This window comes from Sinohyriopsis cumingii, chromosome 4 (genome assembly GCF_028554795.1).
Source record: "Sinohyriopsis cumingii isolate HCF-2022 chromosome 4, ASM2855479v2, whole genome shotgun sequence".
Classification (NCBI taxonomy): domain Eukaryota; kingdom Metazoa; phylum Mollusca; class Bivalvia; order Unionida; family Unionidae; genus Sinohyriopsis; species Sinohyriopsis cumingii.
Window position 1 is genome coordinate 137,112,523 of NC_142964.1, and position 13,009 is coordinate 137,125,531.

At 32.5% G+C, this 13,009-nt stretch overlaps 1 protein-coding gene across 6 annotated transcripts in view; it reads left to right on the forward strand.

Annotated features, from left to right (window-relative positions):
• Nucleotides 1-13,009, forward strand: part of LOC149802157 (uncharacterized) — a 54,774-nt gene that overhangs the window by 20,060 nt on the left and 21,705 nt on the right. For all 6 annotated transcript variants that reach the window (XM_089956568.1, XM_089956563.1, XM_089956569.1 and 3 more), the window contains exons 5-7: nucleotides 3,929-3,998; nucleotides 6,139-6,309; nucleotides 11,393-11,440. In XM_089956568.1, coding sequence (XP_089812694.1) covers nucleotides 3,929-3,998; nucleotides 6,139-6,309; nucleotides 11,393-11,440 — 289 coding nt within the window. The remainder of the gene's footprint in view (nucleotides 1-3,928; nucleotides 3,999-6,138; nucleotides 6,310-11,392; nucleotides 11,441-13,009) is intronic.

Genomic DNA, 13,009 nt, shown 5'->3' on the forward strand with positions numbered 1-13,009 from the left:
TGCACTTTTTGCGTCGGGCAAAACATAACAATGACCTATCAATTGTAATGATTGTCAGAATTTTGTCAAATTTTTAATCAATTGGAAAACAATTTGTCAAGAATCTGTTGCTTTAATCATGTCAAAGATAAAGCCTGATACCAAAACAGACCCTTACAGTTCATTCAGCATACCCCTAAGCTGTTATTTAAAACAATCATTAACATTTTTAACACGGAATATTATATAATATGCATTTTCTTTCCTTTCCTTAAAATATTTACTATATTTCTGATACATTTGTTAAAAGCAATATCTTATATATATATATAGAAGACATGATCATCATACTCTTGATTTTTAAATCCAAGACTAGACAAAATTTTTAGCATGTAGTTTTGCTCCTTCAGGCAAAGTATGCATGTAATTGTGTACTTTAGTAGCTACCTGAATTCACTTTTTGTTTATTCTGCCCTACACGAAATGCACTTGAATGGAATTTCATTTCTGTTGCCAGGACATTAAAGGTGAGTGAATTGATCTATATATATGGTTAAACCATGCTGAAGGAAAAACAGCAACTTTCTCAGCTTACAATGAGGAAAGAAAAATGTAAAGCACAATCAGCCAGTCACCACCATTTTCTAATTAATATGTCTCCCTTTAAAGCATTTTTTTCCTTTTATTTCTTTATAAAGTCAGTGCAGTTACTGTTCATCTTTATGTACCAAATTATCTAACCCTGTAATCCACCTCACTGTGACACTGCATGAAATATTAATGAAAGCTCATATACAAACTTGGTGAGTACAGTATTTGATATGACAGTGAGAAATATACTTAAATGTTGTTGCCAAAATTAAACTCACCTTGCATAAAATTAATCCAATTAAACCCACCATCAATAAAGTTAAACCAGTTAAACCTACCATCAATAAAGATAAACCAATTAAACCTACCATCAATAAGGTTAAACCAATTAAACCCACCTTACATAAAATTAAACCAATTAAACCCACCATCAATAAAGTTAAGCCAATTAAACCCACCATCTATAAGATTAAACAAATTAAACCCACCTTACATACAATTAAACCAATTAAACCCACCTTACATTAAATTAAACCAATTAAACCCACCTTACATAAAATTAAAATAATTAAACCCACCATCAATAAAGTTAAACCAATTAAGCCCATCTTACATAAAATTAAACCAGTTAAACCCACTTACATAAAATTAAACCAATTAAACCCACCTTATATACAATTAAACCAATTAAACCCACCTTACATTAAATTAAACCAATTAAACCCACCTTATATACAATTAAACCAATTAAACCCACCTTACATTAAATTAAACTAATTAAACCTACCTTACATAAAATTAAACCAATTAAACCCACCATCAATAAAGTTAAACCTGCCATGATAAGATTAAATCTACCAACAATAAGATTGGGTTTAAATGGCTATTATTTCTACTTCTTTGATTACAATTTGAGATGAAATTGTCATTGTAAAATTTCACTGTGAAGTTATATATGTCATAATGTCACTGTAACTCTCAAAAAAGACCCCTTCTCAGAAAAAAGCAACCTTTAAGTACACATTAGATTTAGCTATCTCCACCCCCACCCCCAAGTATTTAGCTGTTGAATTTCAGACCTATGTTATCTATATGTCAATATCAAATTCATGTTTGCCACTGAACCCTCTCAACCATCTGCCATTTTTACTGAAATCACTGTCTACCATCTGCCCTTTTTACTGATATCACTGTCTACCATCTACCATTTTTACTGATATCACTACCATCTGCCATTTTTACTGATATCACTGTCTACCATCTACAACTTATACTGATATCACTGTCTACCATCTGACATTTTTCCTGATATCACTGTCAATCATCTGTCATTTTTACTGATATCACTCTCTCATCTGACATATTTACTGATATCGCTGGTTTTATGTTGAAGCAAAACTTTCATTGAAATAAGATGTGAAAAACTATTTAAGTAAATTGTTTTTCTTTCATCAAAAACATGTAAACCTTTGCGAGTAAAATATTTAACCTAGGATTTAAAAGTGATTTTTCACCTCAGCTGTGCTCAAGTCTGTTATTAAAAAAGACAATTTGATTCTTTCTAAATTACTTCCATTGTATTGTCTCATGGACATTTTTGAATCATTTGCAAATGCATTTCCAAGCTATTTTCAAATGAATGTAAATAAAAGATAAATGGTCAGTGATGATGATGAATATAAATGGTGTAGGATGAGATGATATGTGGTAAATGATTTGATGATTGATTGAAATGCAAATGCAGAGAAATGCATTTGAAATGTACTCTTGAGTTACATAAATGTTGCAGGGTCTGTATCCATCTGGCATCAGCTATGGTGTTTGGTTATTTAGTAATCCAGAAAAAGTTGTCATGTTGGGAACTTCTTTTTGTATATCTGATAGTCATTGCCAATTTAGTAATTTTGTTTTTTGATGTCCCTTTTTGCGTGGAATTTTGTTTTTCAAACTACCGTATATACTCTCATTCAAGTTGGATTCTATTGCAGACTGTAAAGACCCGCATCTCCTGTCACCAAATGTCATAGCAGATCTAGGTCTATGTAGTTTGTTAGGAGTAATCAGTCAAACAGAACCTGATCCGCTAATGCTTTATGCAGTGGCAAATCAGATTCAGTTGTTTGACCTGACTTATAAACAAGTATATGGTCAAACAGTTTGAAAAGTCTAGACGTGACATAGATTGTTTTCTAATGCTGTGAATTCATTTATTTTCATCGGTATCATTTTTTATGCTTTTGCAACAAAATTACAATTTCGTCAGTTTTTAAGTTTGTGGATTTGAAAGAGAATATTTTTTTTCATGTTTGTTGAGTCTTCAGATTCCATGATAATTTGCATACATACAGACACTATTACATTTATTTATTTTGGTTTTCAAGAATTTTAAGATTATACTTACAGATAATTTGAATTGTGTATTGTCTTTGGTCAATGAAGTGTTTTAGTATGTTTAAGTTTCATGTACCAATATAACCACCCAAGGTATCAAAATAGTATATGGTACACTTCCTGTTTATTATATACTATAATCTGTAATAGCAGTATCTGTAATTATATCTTTGTAAGAACAAAGTGACTACCTTATGTACTTGCTTACAATTTGGGACCAACTGCAAAAAGCAGATCTAAAGCTAATGTCACATAGTACACCAGCAGATCAAGTTGTGGCTTTTGTTTTGTTATCAATCCAGATCTGATGGGACATGATGCCATTATGCCAGTTGTCCATTATTTAGAGGTGTTCACTTAGACAGGTTTATGTGTATATAATACTAACCACATATACATTTCCTGTGTATCAATATTTTTGACATAAATTTTCAACAACTTAAGAGATATCAAGCAAAAAAATTAAATGAGAAATTTTCAACCAATTATTGATACTAGACAGTTAGAAGTCTGTTGAGTATATTATTTGTCCACATATTCCTTTGTTCCAATTCAGTACAGTTATTGCTTTTAATGAATATGGTGTAAAATTAGTCAGGCATGGAGAGGGATAATGTTATTAGCTGTTTTAAGAATGGATCATATATAAACAAAGCAAAAAGACACAGTGGTGTAAAAGAGGTGATAGCTAATAAAAGTCATTGCTATGTGAGATAAATATTGAAGGTTTTTGCTGTATGAGATAAATATTGAAGGTCATTGCTGTATGAGATAAATATTGAAGGTCATTGCTGCATGAGACAAATATTGAAGGTCATTGCTGTATGAGATAAATATTGAAAGGTCATTGCTGTATGAAATAAATATTGAAAGGTGATTGCTGTATGAGATAAATATTGGAAGATCATTACTGTAGGTGATAATTAATAAAAGGTCATTGCTAATTGTAAATTTTTGCATTTTTCAGGGTCCTCATGTTGAAAAGTTTGTTTCCAGCCTTAAAGAAACAAGGTCAAAACCAAGCTTTTTCCTCACTAGTAAGTGTTCTTTTTAATTAGCCTTGCAGTTTACAAACAGAAGGAATTAAGGGTGGGTTGGGCCCAGTCATAAGAGTATGTAACTCCTGAACTACTCAAAATAAAAGTTTAAAAGCATGGGACTTACTTTTAGGTGGTCTTTTGATGTGCACTGTGGTTTCAAGAATGTGACACATTGCCATGGTGATGATTTGTATCTGTAGGGGGTATAGAAAACTATAGGTTTATGGCTACTGGTATTATGTACCTAAGAATTGGTATGTGTGATTGAAGTAATTAGCTTTGAAATGAGACTGTTGGGTCAATCCCAATGGGACATACCATTACATCTGTGGAAATGATTGAGATCACTATGCTATGACCATACATATCTTATATACTCGCTTATAAGTCAGGTCCAACTGCAAACTGCATGATACCCATATCTGCCATTGCATAATGTGGTGGCAGATCTGGGTCTGTTTATTCTTTTTGAAGTAGTCATTTCAACAAACGAAATACCCCCTGATTTGCCAGTACATTATGTGATGCAGGTCAGGGTCTAAGTTGTTTGCAGTTGGGTGGGACAAAGCAATGATCTTGGGTGGGACAAAACACTGATTTTTGGGTGGGACAAAACAAAGCAGCATGCATAAATGTGACAGAACTATATATAGGACATTTAATTAAGACAGTGGGTTTGTTTATCAACATAATTCTTTTTATGTGTTTTAGAAGAACTGAAAAGAAAACAAGTGCATTCTTTGCAATAATATGTATATTATAATAAAGCAGCAAGTTTTGAACATAAACCAGATTCTGATGGCAAATTTTACATTAAAATTTATCTCAGAAAATTGTCAGTTAAATGAAAAAGGAAGAGTTATATTGCTCATAATTTTATGTATATATGAAATCCGTAAGCAATTTTAGTTTCCTTCACAAGTTCACTGCCTGGTGTTCATTGAAGAAATTCATTGTGATTATTAGATATCATTTCTGGTTCAGATTTCTCCCACAATCACTTTGTATTTTGTATTTTGCAAAGAATGTCCTGTCTATATCAAACACTGGAATATGGCAATGACAGAAATTTTGATCCTCTAAATAAAGCAATCAATGCGGGTGAGTTTGAAACACAAGAATCATTGCTCCTATGCAGTAGTATTATTATGTGCTTGCTTATATCATCCTGTTGGGATGAAACACAGTGGAAAATCATAACCTTTGCTACTCACCATCACCCACTGATTTCCAAGCATTGCTAATTTATGATGTTTCTTAGCCAGTATTTTCTTCAGCATTGAGAAAATGTACATTTTGTCATATTCACTTGAATTGAAAAAGGAAAGACAAGAAATGCCTTGTACATTTTGTCATATTGACATGAACTACCAAGGTAAGATAAGAACTGCCCTGTACATTTTGTCATATTGACATGAATTACCATGGTAAGATAAGAACTGCCCTGTACATTTTGTCATATTGAAATGAATTACCAAGATAAGATAAGAACTGCCCTGTACATTTTGTCATATTGACATGAATCAACCAAGGGAAGATAAGAACTGCACTGTACATTGTGTTTTATTAATGGGAAATGACCAGGAAAGATAAGAACTGCTCTGTACATTTTGTCATACGGACATGAACTGAACAAAAAAAAAGATAAGAACTGCCCCTAAATACTGCTCTTAAAACACCCTGACAAACATTATAAGAATCATAACAAGACAAAATACAAAATACTTATGCAAGTATATATACCAAAACCATTTTCTGTCAGTTCTTTCCTTTTCCTTTCATGATGGGCTAAATTTTAATCAGAGACTCAGAAGTCATCATGGACCATCTTTGATCACTTTATTACTTATAATACCTCAATGAACTTCCTGCTTTTGGCCTCAAAGATAATAAATTTATGGCTCTTTTTTTACAGTCTTAACTGAATAGTGTTGACTGAACTCTTTATCAGGATTTTGCTATTGCATTTATTTTTGTACTATTGACCTGGGTTTGTGTACTGTGGACCTGGGTTTGTGTACTGTTGACCTGGGTTTTTGTACTGTTGACCTGCGTTAGTTTGTTTGATACACATTATATACCATTAAATATGGTATTCAGCGATACATATTACAGGTTCTTAATGTCATTCTTCTAGGACCAGACTCCATCTTGGACTTCTATTATGGCAGCAAGCAGCCACCACCCACTATGCATCTGAAGAACCCACCACATGCCAGTCAGAATCCAGTGAGAATTGATGTATCAGAAAAAGAGAACAAAGATGATGAAGAAGAAACAGAAGTATGGAGTGCTGCAGCTTCAGCTCGTAAGAAAAAACATACCGTGCATACTGTCTTTCCTAATGTTTTACCATAATTTTCATACCTAACTTCATCGCAACATACGGTGTTTGCCAATAAATAATTAACTAAATCATAGTCTATAACACAAGTAATATTTTCATGAGTTACGTATCCTTGCTAAACTGACAACATTTTTACTTCTGTGATCGTTTTGTAATTAACATTGTTAAGGAATATGGATAAAACTATACACAAAGTCTGTAAGTCATATCTAACCTGTAGCTATCACTGGAGTATGCTGAACTACACATTGATATGTCAGTATTGCATGGGTAATCAGGAATTAAAGTCACAAAACATTTCAAATAAAAGAATCCAATTTTATCAGTTCAAATGTAGACATACTTTCACTTATGTGAGAGCTTTCGACTTCAAGAAACATCTTACTTTTACTCATGTGAGAGTATTTGAATCCGCAGAACATCATACTTTCACTCATGTTAGAAAAATTGAATTCACAGAAACATCATACTTTCACTAATGTGAGAGGTTTTGAATTCACAGAAACATCATATTTTCACTCATGTAAAAAAAATTGAATTCACAGAAACATCATACTTTCACTCATGTAAAAAAAATTCTATTCACAGAAACATCATACTTTCACTCATGTAAAAAAAATTGAATTCACAGAAACATCATACTTTCACTCATGTAAAAAAATTGGAATTCACAGAAACATCATACTTTCACTCATGTTAGAAAAATTGAATTCACAGAAACATCATACTTTCACTCATGTGAGAGGTTTTGAATTCACAGAAACATCATACTTTCACTAATGTAAAAAAATTGGAATTCACAGAAACATCATACTTTCATGTAAAAAAAATTAAATTCACTGAAACATCATACTTTCACTCATGTAAAAAAAATTGAATTCACAGAAACATCATACTTTCACTCATGTAAAAAAATTGGAATTCACAGAAACATCATACTTTCACTCATGTTAGAAAAATTGAATTCACAGAAACATCATACTTTCACTCATGTGAGAGGTTTTGAATTCACAGAAACATCATACTTTCACTAATGTAAAAAAATTGGAATTCACAGAAACATCATACTTTCATGTAAAAAAAATTGAATTCACAGAAACATGATACTTTCACTCATGTAAAAAAAATTGAGTTCACAGAAACATCATACTTTCACTCATGTGAGAGCTTTCAAATTTACAGCATTTTATATGGCAACCTTAACCAGTACTGAAAAGTTTAAATATTCTGAAGAGCTTCAGAGATTTTGTTTTCCTAAAGTTTGGTCAAGTCTTAACGTTATGTATATTTAAATTAATCGTTTGTCTGTTAGTTTTAAAATATTTGTTTTTTCATTAAATGTTATTGTAATGTAATAATGTTTACTGGATTTTATTTTTTTCAGAATTAAGTTCAGTTCTGTTTGATTTGATTGATTTTGTTTTATTTATTTCATTGATGTAAATACCTATTATAGAAACATTGTATCTAATTGCTTACCTTAAAATCAGTGACAGTTTTGATTAACAACATTTTTTTATTTTTTTTCTCAGAGTAAGAATTGTTAAGTTGAGTCAAAGTCATACTGGACTACGTGACATGAGGCATGTGTTAATTTGTAAACAAACTTCTATTTTTTCCAGAAGATTGAACTCTTGACCCCATCCTAGAATCTGTTTTGCATTTTTGTTAGTCTTATAACTGATGTTATGATAAGAATACTAGCAGTCGTGCCTTAACACTTGAGACATCACGTTGTTTTATGTTGTGTCCAGTTTGGGGCTGAAATTTTATTCTCTTTAAATTATTGAATTCAAGTGATTGTTTTCCCTGGAAATACAAAGGTACTCTAAATTAATTCTTGGACAAAGACATTTACTGGAAATGATACAGAATTAAAAAACTGGAATAATATTTTCTGTGATTCAACAAGAGACTGTTGACACATCAGTACAATGCTGACTATTGCATATGTCATCATCTTCCATCATGGATTTTCATTGGGATTTGAACTGCAATTCACTTAGAACTTTTCATTGATAGGACTTGTGTTTTTTAATTCTTTGAGTACAATTTGGATTTAATTCGCAATACCATAAATTCTTTTTTCTTATATTTTTTACTTTGTAGTCTTGGGAAATTTATTATTTGTTAAATTTTACAAAGCTTGTTGTCCTCACTCTTTTCTGTTACTTATTTTAAGAGCATAGACTCGTAACATCAGTCATGAAGGTACTTGATATTTAAGGTGAAATTGAACTGCGTTAAAAGTATGGTACAATAGTACATGGTGTCTGAATTTGCTTATAGTATACTACATTAGATAACACATTACACCATGTAGCCATTGTGGTGCTGATGGGATGTTGACTGCCAATACATGTACATACATAAACACCACTTAAGATCAAATACTAACAAATACTTCTATATGTACTTGTTTGTAAGTCAGGTTCAGCGGCAAATAACATAGATCTTGATCCATGTTAACAAAATGCAATTGCAAATCAGCCCTGTGTATTGTTTGATGTACTGATTCCTCCTAACAACCTGCATAGACTCAGATCTGCCAGCACAAAATGCAATGGCAAATCAGCCCTGTGTATTGTTTGATGTACTGATTCCTCCTAACAACCTGCATAGACCCAGATCTGCCAGCACAAAATGTAATGGCAAATCAGCCCTGTGTATTGTTTGATGTACTGATTCCTCCTAACAACCTGTATAGACCCAGATCTGCCAGCACAAAATGCAAAGGCAAATCAGCCTGTGTATTGTATGATGTACTGATTCCTCCTAACAACCTGTATAGACCCAGATCTGCCAGCACAAAATGCAATGGCAAATCAGCCTGTGTATTGTTTGATATACTGATTCCTCCTAACAACCTCTATAGACCCAGATCTGCCAGCACAAAATGCAATGGCAAATCAGCCTGTGTATTGTTTGATGTACTGATTCCTCCTAACAACCTGTATAGACCCAGATCTGCCAGCACAAAATGCAATGGCAAATCAGCCTACATATTGTTTGATGTACTGATTCCTCCTAACAACCTGTATAGACCCTGATCTGCCAGCACAAAATGCAATGGCAAATCAGTCTACATATTGTTTGATGTACTGATTCCTCCTAACAACACACATAGACCCTGATCTGCCAGCACAAAATACAATGGCAAATCAGCCTGTGTAATGTTTGATGTACTGATTCCTCCTAACAACCTGTATAGACCCAGATCTGCCAGCACATTATGCAATGGCAAACACATAATGTGATGTAAAAGCTGGGTCTTTGCAGCTTACAGTTGGTATGTGTTTATTTTCACTCAGTGTCATTCAAAGTGCGATGTGTTTAAAAATGGATATTTATGGCACAGATATTGGTGTGATGTAATTATGTAAACAGATAAATGTGTGACATAATCAGAACTTTTTTTTACACCTTTATGAGATTAAAAAAATGATGACTGATTTGACTTTTATTGTAAATAATGAATGACTGTAGTTCATGTGTGTGTGTGTGTGTGTTTGTGTGTGATTCTAGGTCTTTTTCATGTCCATTTGCTCAATATACTATCATTTTAAATGTCACCAATTATCTGACACTTTTGCAAAATGATTTACCTTTACATTTCCATGTGTGTTGTTTTATGTTGTCTATGCTATCTACATTCCTCCCAAAGAAGTACTCTCTTTCATATTCCCTTGTTAGTCCATTCATGCCAGTTATTGGTTGTTACTTTCTTTTTTGTTCATTGGTCTATTCATTCATCCATCTTTCATTTCTTTTTATAGAACAAAGCATAGAAAAATTTCATGATATCTAAATGAAACGCAGTGCATATATTAGAAGTCTAAATTTGCCGTTTGCTATTAGGAATTCATCAATTTGCATATTTTTTTCAATCTGTATATCTATCCTTTCATGTTTCTTTTGTTGTTTCTGCCCAACTGTAAGTCATGGACTTCCTGCTTGCATTAGTATTTAGTACTTGCTCCAGATTTCTTGCTTAGATGTATGCTGATTCATTACTTTTAAAAAAATAATTTGGAATTTGTGGTTCTTTTCAATATGATGTTACCAGGATGAGATACTTCCAATAACTGTTTTTGATGAGATTGCCAAATTCTTCTAATTTTCTTCTTCCTAAATTCCAAATGTTCTTTTGTTCTTAAATAAAGCAGTATGGCTCTTTATTGTTATAATATGCTTTGTTACAACACAGTTATTGATATAACATGCTTTGCTATAACACATTTATTGATATAACATCGTACTGCTATGTTTTCCATGACCAAAATTTAAACCATTGTTTTTTAATTGGTAATGTTCCATTATGACCAAAATTTAAACCACTGTATTTGAATTGGTTTATCAGATGTATGACAGTCATGGGTTTCAAGAAAACACTATTATGTTAGAATTATATCTTTTAAAAAAAAATAGCATTAGATCTTTTATTTTCTTTTAAAAATAATATTGCATTTTTATTTCCTTTTTTTCAGAATTATATTAATTGACAAAGTTTGAACTTTCCTGTTGTATAGAATATTTGCATATACTCCATAAATGTCAATCATCGTCCATTTTGGAACTTAATTTGTATGAAAGATTACAAAACGTTTGGAAAATATGAACTTCTCACTAAAAAAGACATTAAGTACAAAGCAAGTGTCATTTTTATGGATAAGCTGTGTAGGGATATTTCATGGATTCAAAAATTTATATATATTACAGTTATATGTATCCATCCTGCCTCAAGCTTTAGAAGTTGGACAATATGTTTTCTGTAACAAACTGACATGGCAGGTATGTCAGTTTTAAAAGCTACATTTTCCAAGGTTTTCAACAGAGTATCAGTCCATTTTAGAGACGCCTGTTCCAAGGTGCTTGTGATGGACACATTTACTTGAATTTGTTAAATGAACAAGCTTAACTTTGTGAGCCCTTCAACTCCTCATGTTGATACTGTAATTCAATAAAAACTAGATTTTCACTGAAATAATCATTTGAAGTTTCCATGCATAATTCATAAAATGTCATATTTATTTTCTTTTCACAGAAGTGGCAGACAGTACGATCCATGAGAGTCGGTTGAAAGAGCTTCAGGGTATCATATTACTTTTGCATTTTAGTGCTACCCACAGCATTATTTTGGTGCTACCTACTGCATTATTTTAGTGTCACCCCCTGCAATTTTTTAGTGCTACCCACTGCATTATTTTAATGCTTCCTACTGCATTATTTTAGTCCTACACACTCATTATTTTAGTGTACACACTGCATTATTTTAGTGCTACCCACTGCATTTTTTAGTGCTACCTACTGCATTATTTTAGTGTCACCCCCTGCAATTTTTTAATGCTACCCACTGCATTATTTTATCTCTACCCACTGCATTATTTTAATGCTACCTACTGCATTATTTTAGTCCTACCCACTGCATTATTTACATGCTACCCACTGCATTATTTTAGTGCTACCAACTGCATTATTTAGTGTCACCCCCAGCAATTTTTTAGTGCTACCCACTGCATTATTTTACCTCTACCCACTGCATTATTTTAATGCTACCTACTGTATTATTTTAGTCCTACCCACTCATTATTTTAGTGTACCCACTGCATTATTTTAGTGCTAGCCACTGCATTATTTTAGTTCTACCCACTGCATTATTTTAGTTCTACCCACTGCATTATTTTAATGCTAGCTATTGCATTATTTTAATACTATCCACTGCATTAATTTAGTTCTACCCACTGCATTATTTTAATTTTACTCACTGCGTTATTTTAGTGCTACCCACTGCATTATTTTAGTTCACCCACTGCATTATTTTAGTGCTACCTACTGCATTATTTTAGTGCTACCTACTGCATTATTTTAGTGCTACCCACTGCATTATTTTAGTTCTACCCACTGCATTATTTTAGTGCTACCAACTGCATTATTTTAGTGTTACCCCCTGCAATTTTTTAGTGCTACCAACTGCATTATTTTACCTCTACCCACTGCATTATTTTAATGCTACCTACTGCATTATTGTAGTCCTACCCACTCATTATTTTAGTGTACCCACTGCATTATTTTAGTGTTAACCACTGCATTATTTAAGTGTTACCCCCTGCAATTTTGTAGTACTACTCACTGCATTATTTTAGTTCTACCCACTGCATTATTTTAGTGCTACCTACTGCATTATTTTAGTGCTACCAACTGCATTATTTTAGTGTTACCCCCTGCAATTTTTTAGTGCTACCCACTGCATTATTTTAGTGCTACCTACTGCATTCTTTTAGTTCTACCCACTGCATTATTTTAATACTATCCACTGCATTAATTTAGTTCTACCCACTGCAATATTTTAATTTTACTCACTGCATTATTTTAGTGTTACCCACTGCATTATTTTAGTTCACCCACTGCATTATTTTAGTGCTACCTACTGCATTATTTTAGTTCTACCCACTGCATTATTTTAGTGCTACCAACCGCATTATTTAAGTGTTACCCCCTGCAATTTTGTAGTACTACCCACTGCATTATTTTAGTTCTACCCACTGCATTATTTTAGTGCTACCTACTGCATTATTTTAGTGCTACCAACTGCATTATTTTAGTGTTACCCCCTGCAATTTTTTAGTGCTACCCACTGCATTATTTTAGTGCTACCTACTGC